General features: G+C 37.7%; 3 protein-coding genes across 3 annotated transcripts; 1 reads left to right on the top strand and 2 right to left on the bottom strand.

Annotated features, from left to right (window-relative positions):
• Positions 1-2,165: 2,165 nt before the first annotated feature.
• On the bottom strand, positions 2,166-3,469 carry LOC108779123 (ATP synthase subunit d, mitochondrial). Its single transcript, XM_018546481.1, has 3 exons — positions 3,275-3,469; positions 2,618-2,786; positions 2,166-2,537 (listed from the first exon to the last, which is right to left on the bottom strand). Exons 1-3 carry the CDS (start codon positions 3,388-3,390, stop codon positions 2,313-2,315), a joined length of 510 nt encoding a protein of 169 aa, XP_018401983.1. The 5' UTR covers positions 3,391-3,469; the 3' UTR covers positions 2,166-2,312.
• Positions 3,470-4,203: 734 nt separating this feature from the next.
• On the top strand, positions 4,204-11,531 carry LOC108779030 (uncharacterized). Its single transcript, XM_018546361.1, has 8 exons — positions 4,204-4,505; positions 5,490-7,287; positions 7,398-7,632; positions 7,735-7,844; positions 7,944-8,190; positions 8,276-8,480; positions 9,452-9,653; positions 9,728-11,531. Exons 1-8 carry the CDS (start codon positions 4,204-4,206, stop codon positions 11,477-11,479), a joined length of 4,851 nt encoding a protein of 1,616 aa, XP_018401863.1. The 3' UTR covers positions 11,480-11,531.
• Positions 11,532-14,122: 2,591 nt separating this feature from the next.
• LOC108779107 (uncharacterized) lies at positions 14,123-15,005 on the bottom strand. The gene is made up of 2 exons (XM_018546463.1): positions 14,910-15,005; positions 14,123-14,528 (listed from the first exon to the last, which is right to left on the bottom strand). Exons 1-2 carry the CDS (start codon positions 14,925-14,927, stop codon positions 14,277-14,279), a joined length of 270 nt encoding a protein of 89 aa, XP_018401965.1. The 5' UTR covers positions 14,928-15,005; the 3' UTR covers positions 14,123-14,276.
• Positions 15,006-16,061: the final 1,056 nt, after the last annotated feature.

Below are 16,061 nucleotides of genomic sequence, written 5' to 3'. Positions count from 1 at the left end.
CACACTTAATAAATGTGTAACCTGTGGTTATCTAAAAAAAGATCATTAATTTTGAAATTGCCCATATATAATTATAAATCAAGATAAACATTATAGATTAAAAAGTATAGATTAAAAGTTATTAGTAACGACAAGAATTGTATGTCTTATTTAATTCTTGCATATAATGTATAAGAAGTTTCTTTTCGGTCAAGAATCTTTTTTCTGTATTCATCAACACAGATTAAATACCGATGCAAGAGACAATTATATAAGGTAAAGTACAAAGTGATTCAAAATTTTTAATTATATGTATATGAAGTAAATATGTTAAGTTATCAATACAATTCTAAATATTCTTTCACTTGGGTATTATTTCGGTTTTTGCCTCACAAAATCAAACAAGTATCTCTCAAAATTAAGATTATCTGGGAAGATTTTGTAGCATAGTGAGCAACTTGTGTCATCAATTTCAATTTTTTTTTTCTCGTAGCGATTAAGCATGCAATCCTACAATTGTCTAAAAATCATAAAATCCGTGAAACCACATGGAACGTCGCTAACTCCATGAATGATAGCAAATTAAAAGAACATTAATCGTGTTCTCGATTGTACAGTGTTGACGTATCTTTCGCGCAAACAGCATCTGTTGCTGATAATGTTACCCTCCTTCTCCTCACTGCTGAAACTCTTAGCAGAGCATTTAGGTTTAGTAGATAGGCGCATACGAAAAATCATTTCTCACCGATCTCGGGCAAATCTTGTGTAAATGAACGATCAGCTGTGCAGAATAGGACCAGTAAATTTGTCGCTTCGTATCGTCTTGCAAAGATACAAGTACGAAAATGCAAAATTGAAGGTTATGAGATAGAGGACACATTCAATGTTCGTCCATCGTCAACTTTCTTGGATTTTTATCTCTTCTCTCTCTCTAGCTAGAGCACTCACATATTCACATTCGTGTGTACACCAATCACGCCATCACATACATACATATATTGTTACGTAGTAGATGTACATACGTGTTCCTTCTAGAGAGTTTCGTTTCAGTAAAATTTCATGCTGACGCTCGATGCACATTTAAATCAAAATAAGCCACGTGGTTGAAAATGATCAAATTTTGACCGTTTTGACGAAAAATTGGGGGGTCGAGAGCATGAGAAAATACCTTTACTTTCTCACGTGCGATTACCTTCGTTTTCTTGTCAATGATACTTGATCTGATATTTTGCCTCGTTTTACCGTTGTGATTTCAATGAATTTCAAGTCTATGCATTCCACAAACGAACAAATGGAGTAAACAAAATTGAACGTTAACCAAAAGGATTACATAGGAAGTTTTTTATTTACCAACGTTTTAAATTAGAGATCTATTGAACAGCGCATGCACAGTTCCAAATATATACACTAGGGGTGCGTTCCGAATTAGGTTGGAGTCACATACTTGCCGCGTATTGCGTAACTGCGCAACCAATCAGGAGCAATCCGCTGTTATGGTTTCGCGTTTTACAAAACGAACACAACAACTTTGCGAACATAAATATTTTATAATACATAATTAAATTAATGAGTTTTTATTATATAAATGTTGCATAAATAAGTAAGGATACTTTCAATGTTATAATAACACAGATGTATATTACCGAAAAATTATAATTTTTTCTCTGCTGTTATTATTTCTATTGATAATAATCAAACTCGAATGATAACGTTAAAATTATGTATATTATTTATTTTTATGTGATGAATTATAACCTACATACATGGTAGGGAACAGGAAACTGTATTTTTTCTTTTTTTTTTTTTTTTTTTGGAATCTTTACACAGGTTTGTATAGCTTTCCAAAGCTATTTCTGTTTTTCCTTTTATTTTGAAGGAATTTTTATTCTGTATAAGGAAAACAAAATGGTTAGAGAAATACGAAATGAGCAAAAATAAACATAATATAAAAACTGACAAAAATGATAATTTTCAATTCGATAGATGATTAATATATAAATGTATAAAATTATTATTTACGTTAACAATTTATCTAATTTTATCGATCGTTGATATGATGATTTATTTACTAAAGGATCTTTTTGATTACGTTAAAAAAAATATATCTATATTTTGTATATACACCAAAATAATATATGTAATCTACAAAAGGATATAAAATGATAGCATTTACACATATGTCTCAATTATGCAGTTAAACTTATATATTTTTGAATACATATGACAGAGTAACCCCAAATAAAGGATAATTTTTTTCCGACTTTGTACGCAGTCCAAAATCATATGCTAAAAAGAATATGACTACGCTTCACATTTGAACGCATTACAAAGTATTAATGCTCTGCAGGTGGTCCTGGGTCATTCTCTGGCTGTACTTCAGGTATATGCGGCCAAACTGTAGGTTTATCAGGATTGAAAGCTAATTCCGGATAAGCGTCACGAAAATCTTCCATCGTCATTTCAGAGAATGGCAATAAATTTTTCACTCTATCGATTTCCTTGTTGGCAGTAGTGATGCGTTGATTCGACTCGGCAATAAATTCCTCGATTTTGACATGCTACAATGTACCCTCAATTTAGAACTTGAGTTCTAACAAAATGCAAAGTAAATTTTATAATTATAATGTAAATGCTGTACCATTTCCTTTTCTTCCGTTTCAATCTCAGAGGTATATTTATCCACTGGATATGGTACTTTGACAGATTCGTATTCCTTTTGAAATTTATCAACTAATCCAGATATCGGAATATTCTTCTTATAATACGTCCAATCGATTTTTGGAGGAGCTTCTGGATTCGCGTTCATTCTGTAAATACAGAGAAAGAAATAAAAAAATATATGTATAGCATCATATATTTATTTGTGTATATTCTTCTTACACAATCTTTATAATATTTTCTAATGTCGTGCAAATTGCAACATCAAGAGACATGTTTTTATATTGTAAAAATGTGATTTTTGAATAAAATATTTTTCTAAAAATTTTATAAAAAGCTACATGCACGACTAATATAACATGTCTCAATGTTTTAATAGATATGGAATGGCACACAAAGTTAATGTGAGGTTATACTCCAACAAGGGGGCCAGTGCTTGTGTACACAGATAGTACATTTAATTAATCTCGGCAAGTTAGAGAAAATCTTTCATCTAAAATAATAAATTCTTTTCCGCAGGATGTACATATTGAACTAAAAAAAACATTGAATTATATCGGAGATATATAGAGGTCTACGTGTGTATTATATAACGACTTGTGTGCGACATGAATCGAAGAAGGGGATATTTACTAACCGTCGCAAGTACTGATCAGATTTAGCTTTGAAAGAGGCGAATGCAGTTTTTTCCGTTTCTGGAATTTTTTCGGCAAGTGCCGACCAATTGATCGCCTTGATCGCCCTGCGTGACATCTCGTCCGCGTGTCTCGACGACGTGTGACGACGTGTCTCACCACCTGATCGAGACAGTTGCGTACTGCTCAGTACTGCTTTATACACGCAGGGATACCAACAAAATAGAAATATATCGATCGAGCACATGTAATGACATGTAATCACGAGAGCGATCACGTAATTGCATTTGTGTAGGTCACGGAGTATTAGGAAGAAGGAGTATCGACTCCTTAGCTTTTTCGTTCTAATGTCAGTAAGAGACTGAGAAATCGACGCCCCAGGAGTGGGACAACACGTATGCAAAAAGCAGGAAAAACTTGCCAACGCGATCATCATAATCGTTACTTCGCTCTCGTGATTAATCTCTCCGTCCAATCAATGGCGGTATCACATGAAAACGCTCATAGAGACAAGATTTTTTTTCACGCGTCGAGACTGAGAGCAAAGCAATCAGACAGTGTAAGCGTAGCAAGTTGTATAACGTAATATAACGTCGCGGTTGGCGGTCGTAAAAGCCCGCAAAAGCCAGTAAAAATCGGCGGATGGGATTGGCGGGGGGAGCGCTGCGCGTTGCATCTCGCGTGAGATCGATAAAGTAGAATGGAAGAGAAAGGGAGAGGGCGAGCGTGTACGAGAGTGAGATGACAGGGTGGGTGGAGTGGGCGGCCGTGGCGGTGGTGGCAGGCGGCGGTGAGCATAAAGAGGATAGGATAATATCGGTGCGCGTCCTCTCGGACGCGGCGCGGCGCGGTGGAGGTGTCCTTTACTTCTTTCGCGGAGTTTTCTTTCCGAATTTTCCAAGCTTCGTCGTTACGATGTAGTTGACTAGTTATGCCGAAGAAGGGCACGCGGCATGTGAGGGAGTTGGGGAACACGACGAGTACCCAGCGACAATTGGCGCCTGGTGCGGCGGCGACGACGGCGGCGACGACGACGATCGTCTCGGAAGTGGTGGCAGCGAGGCATTTTCGCAGCGTGCATATCGGTGTGACCAATAGTAAGCGTTGGCTGTTACTGAAAAAACGTCTAGGTCTCACGACGGACGAGGATGTCGCGGTGTACTTGCTGGACCTCGCAGAGTCTAATGCCACCACCACCATTAGCAGCAACACCGCTACTACTAGGTTAACTAGGTACGTTTTCTTGCCCTAACCAGCAGGTTGACGACACCAATGAAAACGCCAATGGACTGCTGCATCGTATTGCCGAGTCACGTCTATCACGTGTCCGACAAAGTCTAGTTCAGGATCAGCTTTTGCTCTCAGTGCTAGACATAGCCTGTCTAGCTCACCTCAACTCACCTAGCTATGCCTAGCTGCCACCACGCGTTTAGCCGCGTTCAATGAGTTTAGTCTCCCGGTGCGGTGCTTTCCCCCCTACTCTCACCGAACGCGTTCCGACGAATCGCCATCTTGCGGGACGATGTACATTGATATACATATAGTCGGTGAGGAGGGTGATGCGAAACGAAATCAATCGATATCCCGTTGCGGAAGGCACCGGTTTCAAAAATCGCGGACAAACAGCATTAAAGGCATTCACTTTTTTCGCGCAGGGAATTAATCATTATGGTTGAAATTTTATTCCTTTCTACACAATAATATTTTTTAGAGAATAAAATGTCCATCATTTTTTGGATAAACAGTACTCTTAATTTCTTATTTGTTCTAATATACTTATGTAGAGTGACCAGATTTACAAAACGAAAAAATGGAACATGAACGACGCGAGTTGGAGAATTGTAAATATGCTTAATCAGTTATATACTTGATATGCTGGGGGTCAATATAAGAGTAAAATGATGGTGCAGCAAATAGTTTTAAATAGTTTATTGTGATATAACAAATAATGTTGATATTATTATTATGTATAATAGACTATAATAGACAAAAACAAACGGTAAAAGATTCTGTTTCAATAATGTTGTAGTTAATAATACGTGCCAAATATGCATATGCGTCTCATTAGAAAGTTGTAATAATGGGACAATTTTGTTAAAAACAGTACGTCTAGTCACCCTAATGTAATAAGATTGACACATTTGTGCAAATAAAATGTATGTTAGAGATATTCAAAGAAACGCAGACTGATACATCTTTTTATGTGCTCTTGCATAGGCAACAGGGTAAATGCAATGGAGCGGAGAACTGGAAGACGAATCAAGAGCGTTGCGGTCAGAATGAGGAAGCGGACAAGACTGAAAGTTCAGATAAAGAAGATGAGAAAGAGGAGGAGCCTGTTTGCACGAGTCCAACAAAACAAGATCCTGGATCAAACAAGATTCGACTCGATGCTTCTGTCTGTACGATAAGCGAGAATGTGTCGGAGGTGCTGGATGATACAATCAAGTTGCACTTACGACGTAGTTCAAGGTCAAAGCACCACAAGAACAAGACGAAGCATCGCAAAGACAAGCGGAAAAAACGGCGACATTCGAAGAACGGCATTCAAGATAGCGATTCTATTGGACTAGACAGATTCGAATGTATTAGTGGTAATGCAGCAGATTTGCGAAACAATTCGGCAGCGAACAGAGATTCGAGTAATCACGAGATTACTGTAATCAGTGAATTAGATCCTAAATTAACATTAGATGTAGGAAGTTTGGAAATCGATACAAAGGACATTAAACCCCTTACGACCAAGACTGATCACGTAGATAGCATTAGAATTCGAAACGATGTAAATATCAATAGTACTACAAGCAACAGCGGCACCAAGTGTGAGGTAGACGTAATCGGTGTACCTGGCGATTCGACGAGGGATACCTTAGAGAATAATGTAATTACTAAGCTGCATTTTGCCGATACAACAACGCCTCTTCCGAAGCATACATACAACACCGAGGATTTGAACAAGGACGTAAAATATTTACTACATCCCAGTGTCAACGAAATAGAACAGAGAATCGAGACACATTCTGCTGATGCACCTGAGAAGGAACACGAGGTCAAGTTGACGCCTTGCGTGGAATCGCACAAAGACGTAACATTCTGCGATACGTCGAAGAACTGCGAAGACGCGGAGAAGGAGCGCAAGGTGAAAAGGAGACGGAAACGTCCGCGTCATGATGTACAAATCCCAGAGAAGGATCTCTTCGAAAATAATGTTTTGGATGAAGCGGCAACGACGACGACGACAACGACGGTGTTTAAACACCGGCGAAAAAAGCACAAGCATACAAACGAGCACAAAAGCAAAAAACATCACGATGTACGAAAGGCGCCGCAAGATGGCATCGTCAAACAGGAGGAGGCACCAAATGCATATCCATCGGAGGCGGTCGAGTTACTATCTTCGACGACGGAAAGATCTGAAAGGAGCGCACAAAATGACAAGGGTGTAGAAAACGGTCAAGACTCATCCGAGGGGGATATCGATAGCACCGACGATGTGGCATCGGCGTCGGCGTCGGAGCCACAAAGACTCGCGATCAAAATCAAGCTTTGCCAGGAATGCAACAGTCGTCATTTGCAGGACGCGTGTCCTTTGACGACGTCACAATATGCGATAGCCGATACCATCTCTTACGAAAAGTGGTTGAGTAGACATAAGGAAAATTCGGAGATAATGAAAGCTATCACCGCGGAGGATCCAATGTCGGAGGGTTATGGTAGATTGGCATACGACGGCTTCGAGTCAGATGACGAATCTCTAACGTCCAACGAACAATGCAAAGCCAAACCGAAGATGCAGAGGGAGGAGAAGCAGTTGGTAGTAGAGATAGATCGACCACTATACGCGAGAGATTCTCTACCGGATTGCCTTGAATTGAAAATCGCAAATACCGATCACGGTCTCGGCATCTACGCCAGGAACCCGGTTCCAATGTATACTAAGTTTGGTCCACTTATCGGCATACCGGTTAGAGAAATGGACATTCCGGATGATTTCTCCATGCGCCATATTTGGGAGGTATCATCATCATTTTGATTATCATTGAAATTTTTAGTCATCTTATATTAGCCAAGACACATTTGTATTGCAAAAGTAATTATTGCGGGAATGAATATTTTTCTTTTTAGATAGATAATAATGGGAAGAGTACGTATATCAGTACTACGGATCCACTGAAAAGCAATTGGATTCGATATGTTAGACCAGCTGAAACGAAAGAGAAGAGAAGCCTTGCGGTGATCTCGAAGCATGGTCAATTATATTTTGTTACAACTCAGAATATCGCATTAGGAATGGAGCTAACTTATTGGGTAGAGCCACAATCTTCCACGTGGACGAGAAAAAATAAAATCAATAAAACGAGTAAGTGTGTATAGATTGTGTCAGACTAATAATCTCTCTCTTCCCCCCCCCCCCCCCCCCCTCTTTCCCTCATAGACTCATGATCGTTTGCATCTCTTTCAGATTGTGGAGGTTGTAATCTTATTTTCGCACATTCAATATATTATCGATTGCATTGCTGCATTTTTCACGACATGAATTATAGTTTAACGATAAGAAAATATCATTGCAAGGTATTTTATACATCTACCGTTATATATATATATATATATGTGTATAATGTTTAAATGACTGCTAAAATATGGACTGCTCTTAAACAGATTATTTTTTAGGTTTGCGGTGCTACAGTGCTTGGCAAGGATAATATTATGAAACACGCAGCAGAGTTGCACGAGGGTCGCGGTGCATACCAATGTCAATATTGTAAAAAGTTCTTTTTAAGGCTGAATTACTTAGAAATGCACCGAACTTACGGATGTTCACAGAATCCGCATCGAGCGCGACCGTTATGCGATTTTTGTGGCCGCAAATTTTGCCAGCCACAAAAATTGAAAGTACACATCAAGAGGATGCACAGTGGTAATGGCGTGTAATTAATTCACAATGCAGTGTATTTTTATTTTTATTTCTCTTGCATTTTACATGCGATATGTTTTTTTTGCAGATATGGCCGAAGTTCTTAGGGAATTTCAATGTAAGTTATGCATGAAACTCTTGGGTTCTCGAGCAGCTCTACAGCGGCATATGAAGGAAGTACATCACAAAGATGTTATTGCTGCGGCCACATGCGATCGATGTGGAAAAATGTTTCAGAATAAAAGCAATTTGAAAATACATATGCTGACTCATAGCGGTGTGAAACCATTTAGGTGAGTTCTTTAATTATTATATTATTTTTCTTATAATGAGAGTGTATTATTTACACCAGTGCTCGGAATTAGTTGAAAATTTCGAGCCGATTTTTTAGGTGACGCCTACTGTTTCCCCCACTACCATTCGAGACTCGGCGGCTGAGTCGCCGATCGCTCATGTGACGCTGTGTCTCAGGAGCGTCGCGATACAGAAAGTATGATGGGAGTACACCTTTCGACATATTAAAATATTGTTTTTTCTACGCGATTTTTATTTTAATAAATGTGGATGTATAATACATATTTAGTAAAATTGTATTAATGATTCAGAAGATTTAATTATGCATATTATTTTTACTTATTATTCTTTCTTTTGGTTTTTCATTGGTTTTTATACAGTGATTTCTCCAATAGGTTTATTTCACTTAAAAAATAACCAAAAAAAAGATCAAATACATAACTCGGCAAAATCAAATTCTATATTTCTATAAAGTATAAAGTAATAAGATATTTTATGTCTTTTTTATAATATAGAATTTAATTTTACACCAAGTCACATATATTTAATCATCTTTTTTGTTATTTTTGAGTGAAACAAATCTACTAAAGAAATTACTTAGAAAAACGCATCAATAACAGTACTTTAACGATAATATGAAAAGCTATTGTCCACATTATCATATTGTGATTATTGCTATATAATTATATTATTGTAGATAATATGTTATAATAAAAGATTTATTTTAATTATTTATAAAAATGAAAAGAGAGAGTAAAGTCTAGGAAGGAAAATATTTTAATAATATTTGCCAAAAGGTATACCTCCCCATTTATACTTTCGTATCACGATGTTCCTGAGGCACAGGCGTCACGTGAGCGCCAAAGTAGTAGTAGGGAAACAGGTAGGCGTCGTCTCAGAAATGTGCAACTAAAATTCGGAGATTTTTCACTGATTCACACGTATGGTCTTTTCTTCTTCTTCACACCAGGTGTAAAGAGAACGGCTGTAAGGCAGCTTTCACTACGAAACAATGCCTACAGTTCCATTATAAGAAGGTGCACGGCCTTACAGAGGCGATGATGCCCAAAATAGAGAGGTCTGTGGCGTACACCTTCGACGCGTACAGCGGTGGCCTCGTTGAGGATGTGCCTTGTGGAAGGATCATTCATTCCAGCAGAAGAAATTCACAAGTGAGCTATCATTGATATAGTTCTATATATAATATTTAACAAAATTTCTTCTTTTATTATGTATTGTATGATAGCAGGACAATAGCAACAGTTTGCCATCTCTGGATGACTGTAGCTCGGAGAGCAGTTTAAAAGTCGAGGCATCGGTACCAGTACCGGCGGCACCGATACTAGCTCCAGCATCAGCACCGACATCAGCACCGCCGATGTCGATATCATCACCGGTATCGTCAATATCAGACTCAACAACCACATCAGCGCCGATATCGATATCGATTTCGGTCTCTGTGTTGGCTTCGGCGCCAACAGCAGCAGCAGTAATGACAAGTTCTACTCACAACGTCATTGTGGATTCGTTACAAAGTGAGACCAATTCTACGGCAAAGTATAAGACGGAGCAACAAGAGCCTCGTGTTCCGGCTACGCAAACTGCATCCTTGTCCAGTGGACTTGCGACAACGTTGGAGAACGAGCAGACAGAAGTTGATCTATATGACACATCGAGGACGTTGAGTAAGGGAAGCAAAAAGTGGCTCACTGAATTCAATCCGCCGCCTACGTCCGACATCGCTGTTCATTTACCGGCTGTGGCCGCGCCACCTTCCGACATTTATGATTTTGAAGATGGTAGAAAGGATGGTAGTAGCGAGAAAGCGGTCTCACGTGCTACAACGTCAAATTTGTTAGACAGCAACAAGTTGCGATTAAACGTATACCGTAGTAGGACGGAAAGTGCGAATGCGAGTTTGCTAGTTGAGGCAGCTCTGGATGCCGCCGAGAGGGACATAGGAACAGTATCCAGTCCGATTTTGGAGGACAATGATCGTGAGACCAATCTCTACTCTATTTCGAGCCAGCTACAGTCACCGATACCGCAGTCGCGATCGCCGAATCATCTAGACTCCTATATCGTACAGCAAGAAGAGGAGCTAATGTCGCCCGCACCAACTCCGGACGACCGGCACACTCCTCCTAGCCACTTACACGTAGATTATCATCTGCATCGACCGATCGACTACATCAATACTTCCCGAACGCACAATATCGAACAGTATTTGCATCACGAGGAGATGCCACGCGTTTCTTCACCGAATTACATACATATGCAGCAAGAAGACTTGGTATCGCCATCAGCTACGCCGAATCACCGCTATCAGGACGTGCATCATCATCAGGTGCCAACGGATAATCTCTCGAGCGATGAGGGTGACTCGGTGGCGCAGAATCTTAGCTTGTCTGTGAAGGAAAAAGCATTGCAGCTGGATCTCTCGACATCCTACAAGTACGACTCGCTCGAACAAGATTTCACCCGAGATAGAGTCAATTTTGAGCCATTAGTGCTTAATAGTGGTGGTGAACTTCAGGGTTTAGACATGTCGGCTCGGGGTTTTCACCCCCACAGTTTTGGCGCCCAGATGCAAAATACTCGCTATCATCATCACCATTTGTACGACATTGGCGAACGACAAAGCGTGGACCTTAGCAGAACGGGCAGTTATTCCATGTCGCCACCCCCACCACCACCACCTTATCCGCATAACGAGGTCGTGCGAGTGGTTAGCTTGGATCTTACTCCTGGTGGTAGACACAGTGTCGATCTAAGTCTTTCTAGATCGCATCATCTGCACGGATCTGGTACTCGTGTCATTACTAGCTCACAACCCGTCGGCTCGACTACGACACACGTAGTACCTGACGTCACCGAAGGTCGAATGTTGTCTCCACCTCCACCTCCCTTGTCAGGATACAATCCTAGTTATCCCGTGAGTCCAGCTCCGTATCATCCTCCGAGATCTGGATATCATCATTATCCCGGTTATTATTGATCGTCAGTGACGGTTTGAATGTCGAGTAATAATTTATAGTCAACATCTTCTCAGCAACTTTTATCGTAGATGTCTTTGACTCCTTTTATAATAACTTTTATTCTAAACGATTTTATTTTCTGATTGTTAATTATTTAACTGTGCATTATTTTTACATCGTAGGCGGGAACTACCATTTTCAAGCATTGTGCATTATAAAGAGTAATGCAAAGTTATGTCTTATTTTCGTGATCAATTTAATACTTAAATCGAGATGATAATGTACATTTTGACACATACGCGCGTGCGCGCGCGATTAAAAGAGTTAGCAAAAGAAAAAAACTTTTTGTGAATATAATAAGGAAATAATAATAAAAAAAACAATCCTTAATATCTTATAACAGATGGTCGTAATATCGTCATTTAATACGATGAAAGTGTACTCGATAGTCTCGGTACATCCACTGAACAGATATTATTTTTTTAAAAAAAGTCAGGTAGCACACGAGAGATTTTACGAAAGAAAAATCTATTCCAGCATGATGGAGTATCGATATAGAGGGGACTTCATTTATCCGTAATTATATAGCTGTTAAATTATTTATCCTGTTTACCCTTTTCCGATAAGCTGTATATGCAGAACATGTATGACGAGTATATCGTTTATAGGATAATCGGTGAAGAAAAAGCGAAGAGAAGAAAAAAAAAAACAAAATTACGTCGTGATCCAATGCCACGTCCGTGATAATTAAGATTTTAAAAAGTTGTTACCTCTCTTAGCTTATATTCTTCTATTTCGGACCATCAAGAAATACTCCGTTTAACGTGGCTTTGATGATAACAAAAGCATCCCGGAGCAGCATTATTTTTGCAAAAATTATGCAATTTTAGAGATTGAAAAAATAAATTAGAATTTTTGTCCACAAAAACAGATTTCAATAATGTCTGCTACGCGAATAATAAAATTGTTTCGAAATGTATAGATATATATCGTTTCTACACACAAATTGTTAAATATGCTCTGTGTATTATATCTGGGATGCTCTGATATTTATAAAATATGTGAAATTATTAAGAAAGATGCCTAATATGGTAGCTAGATAAGTGTATCTCTGCATGGTGATAACGGATGATTGTAACGTTTGTTTTTATTCTAGTCATTACTTATGCATTAGTCATTACTTATGCCGTGGCGAATTAGCTATAAGTTACAAATATTTCCGTAATCGCGAATAATTTGTTCAAATATATGTATTTTATCGTAAATGCAAATTCAAAGTTTGAATTTTGTTTAAAATCTTACGCTTTCTCGTCGAATCTAGCGAGAAAAATTAATGACACACCACACACACACAAACGTATTCCATTATAGAAATAAAACTCAACGTTACATGTTCTATTTTACACGAACTCGATTCAATAGTATGACGTTTTTTCAACTTTAGGTATTATTTACGCTTAAAAAGAACATGCATAGTACATTTCTCAAGAGACGAATGCTTGCGTGTGTGTCGTGTGCGTGCGCGTCATGTGTAGTGTGTATGTACACGCATACATATATCGATATGTTTCACGCAATGTGCGCATAAAGGCGATCTATAATGCTCGCGTGTAGACACATTAATTTTCGTGTCGCTTCCAGGTTTCTGGATTTTACTCTCTCTCTCTCTCTCTCTCTCTAACCATTTATCGAAACCAAAGATCTAAAAATATTGTAACTCTTGTGCCAAATCGAAAGGCGTTTATTGTTATATTGTATACACACAACTTTTAGCAGAACGTAGCGATTAAAGGGAGATAACGCGCGTAATGTTGTCTCTGTCACTTTTGCCATCTTTATTTGATTGTCTACGCTTCACTCGCGCGGATAGTTTTACATGATGACTCTAAGAATAATTTGTTAAACTTTTTTATGTAGGTTTTTTCACGATTTTTCTGCCATTAAAAATAGTTACCATTTCATATTTACTTTAATCATCGATTTTTATTTATATATTAATGTAATTCACGTTTGTGTTTTCATTTTTTTAATGCTTGCTTATTTTGTTATTCTTAACAACTGTAACTATAGCGTTGTAGTTGTTAATAATTACAAAGTATGCTCCTATATCATAATTTGTACATTGTGCATAATGTAAGGACAACAAAAAAACGAGATATATAAATCTGTATTAAGATATAAATATATATATATATATATATATTTGCGTGTACATGACAAAAAGAAAAATTCAAAAGAAATGTTTACGAGTACAAAATGTGGCACAGACTATATTTGTATCAGGTTTATCGATATTAATATTGTAAGTTGATATTAATAGAATGTGGCAATGATTAAAGTAGAGAAATGTATTTTCTTTCATTCTCACAAAAGTATCCTTTTTACAGAAGAGTCCCTACAGAGATAAAAGATAAGGAGCGCATTTTTTTTTTTCTTTGAATTTCGCCTTGCGATTGAACTGATATTCTCTATAATAATGCAACTTAAAATTACTACGTAAATTTAATTAATGTAAATGTACGTATGCGTAAATTTAAAAGTACATACAATTAAGTTTCAATAAAAAATTAATCGTTTTGCGAGACTTGATGAAAAATTACCGCAGAGAATTAGGATTCGTATGGAAGGATGGAAAATTGATGAAATGAAATAAAAAATCGCAATTAGTGTGTATATGCATAATTGTATAATGTAAAGAAGAAAGGTCTGGAGAAAATTAGATATCGTATGTCGCGATATCAATTGCCAGTTAGTGTTTGTCAGATCTAACGGACAGAGCCCAGAGGTCAGTATGGTTTAATTTTTTTCCAGCTGTTTTTAGCGTCTTCCGGCGATGATTGGAGCGGAATAAGCCGAATAAGCCGCCGCCGGCAGAGTGGAATAAGCCGAATAAGCCAATGGTGCTGCAGCCGCTACGTATGGAGTGGCTATGGCATGATTAATGGCGTGTGCGTTGTAACTCGTGGCGTAGGTACCAACCGTCAGAGCTGCGGGTACTGCCGCTGGAATTGCCGGAATCGCTGGAATCACTCCGGCGGAACAGACTGCCACGAGAGCGCCAATAAGAACCTTCAAAAACATAGAAATTTTTAATAAACTCTCTCTCTCTCATTAAGAAACAATTTTAAAATCACGCTTTTAGTATAGAAAATTATATTGAAAAATAATGTGATGTAAATGAGACGATCAAAATATATATATATATATATATATGTTGTATATAATTAAAAAATGTGTATATATATATATTTGAACAAAATATCTTTTGTACATCTATTCAGTGATAAATTTATCAAGAATGAACAAATTAATCGAAAGATTAATTTCTGTCTTTTAGTTTGTTACTATAAAATATGTTATACAGAAGGCATTAAAAGTGTATATGTATTATTTACAGATATTTAATTGTAGCAGAGGAAAGTGCGCGTATTGTGATAATTATTAACTTACAAAGATTTTGGTCATCATTTTTAACTGCTGTGAGTGTGCTGCGTAAATGATTGTCTCACTGCGTTCACTCTGTGATACTTATTCTCGATCACTTCGGTGTCTTTTATACATCGTGCCTCCCCTTACGAGAACAAAGACTCTCTCCCACCGTGATCGACAATTTGTTGTACAACTCGCTCACACGAGGGCACATCCGGAATAATATATGTATATATAAATATATATATATATATACTTGTATATATACACATACTATCTTCGTTTCTGGACTTGAATGCCGCATTTTCATTATTACTCAAGCCTGATGTACGAACATATATTGTCCTACAATGCGAGCTTTATAATTAACTTTCTTTTCTCATACGCGGTATACGCAAATAACAATAATAATAATATATATAATATCTAATCGAATAATTAATTATTTTCTGCTCAAAATAGACACGTAATAATCTCTGTTACAATTGCAATCGCGGCGTTTGAACGTTTATCAAATCCGAATGTTACTCTGAAAAATTTACAAGATTGTATTGTGTTGATATAATTGGGCGAAAAATGTGACGTATCTATAACTTTTAAATTTTATACTTTTGTTTCCTTTTTAAATTGTATAGGAACTTAAATTACTCATTCATTTATTTGTTGCTGTCTATATAAAGTTAATACATTTTAAAGAGGTACACGTACGTTCTTTTGTCGAATGGATTTCTTTTCCGATCGGCGCGCTTCGTTTGTGAAGAGATCAAAGGGATAGAAAAAGCTTGGGATCAACGTTCGCGACTTGTGTCCAGCAATCCAGCTCGAACGGATATGTATATGCAAACGATCAATTTGTTTTTGTAATGTCGTGGCGAATTGATGGCGGCGAGAAAGATCTGCAGAAGCAGGATATATATCTTTCAAGGTTACGAGATTGCGATGTGGTTGGACGAGATTCGAGTTTTGCCGCCTGCACTTATATATATATATATATACTCGCTCAATAAGTAATGAAGGCTTTCGGATATGCACGCATCTTTTTCTTGCCCTATTCGTGCGTCATCACCTGTGTGTACTACACAAGAAACTATACAGTACGACATAGGCTCGAAAATCCAAAGAGATTTGATATCGCTATTCTTATCTAGCCTTATTTCACATATGCTAGTAATT

This window comes from Cyphomyrmex costatus, unplaced genomic scaffold, assembly GCF_001594065.2.
Source record: "Cyphomyrmex costatus isolate MS0001 unplaced genomic scaffold, Ccosl1.0 scaffold55, whole genome shotgun sequence".
Classification (NCBI taxonomy): domain Eukaryota; kingdom Metazoa; phylum Arthropoda; class Insecta; order Hymenoptera; family Formicidae; genus Cyphomyrmex; species Cyphomyrmex costatus.
This window is presented reverse-complemented; position numbering and strand designations above follow the sequence as displayed.

Bases quoted from the DNA above. Each gene is read 5' to 3' on its own strand.
- LOC108779030 (XM_018546361.1), top strand. From the start codon at position 4,204: ATGCCGAAGAAGGGCACGCGGCATGTGAGGGAGTTGGGGAACACGACG. The intron at 8,191-8,275 runs GTAATGGCGTGT...TTTTTTTTGCAG, and splicing joins CATCAAGAGGATGCACAGTG to ATATGGCCGAAGTTCTTAGG. The intron at 9,654-9,727 runs GTGAGCTATCAT...ATTGTATGATAG, and splicing joins CCAGCAGAAGAAATTCACAA to CAGGACAATAGCAACAGTTT.
- LOC108779123 (XM_018546481.1), bottom strand. From the start codon at position 3,390: ATGTCACGCAGGGCGATCAAGGCGATCAATTGGTCGGCACTTGCCGAA. The intron at 2,787-3,274 runs GTTAGTAAATAT...CTGTATTTACAG, and splicing joins TCTGATCAGTACTTGCGACG to AATGAACGCGAATCCAGAAG. The intron at 2,538-2,617 runs GTACAGCATTTA...GGTACATTGTAG, and splicing joins AAACGGAAGAAAAGGAAATG to CATGTCAAAATCGAGGAATT.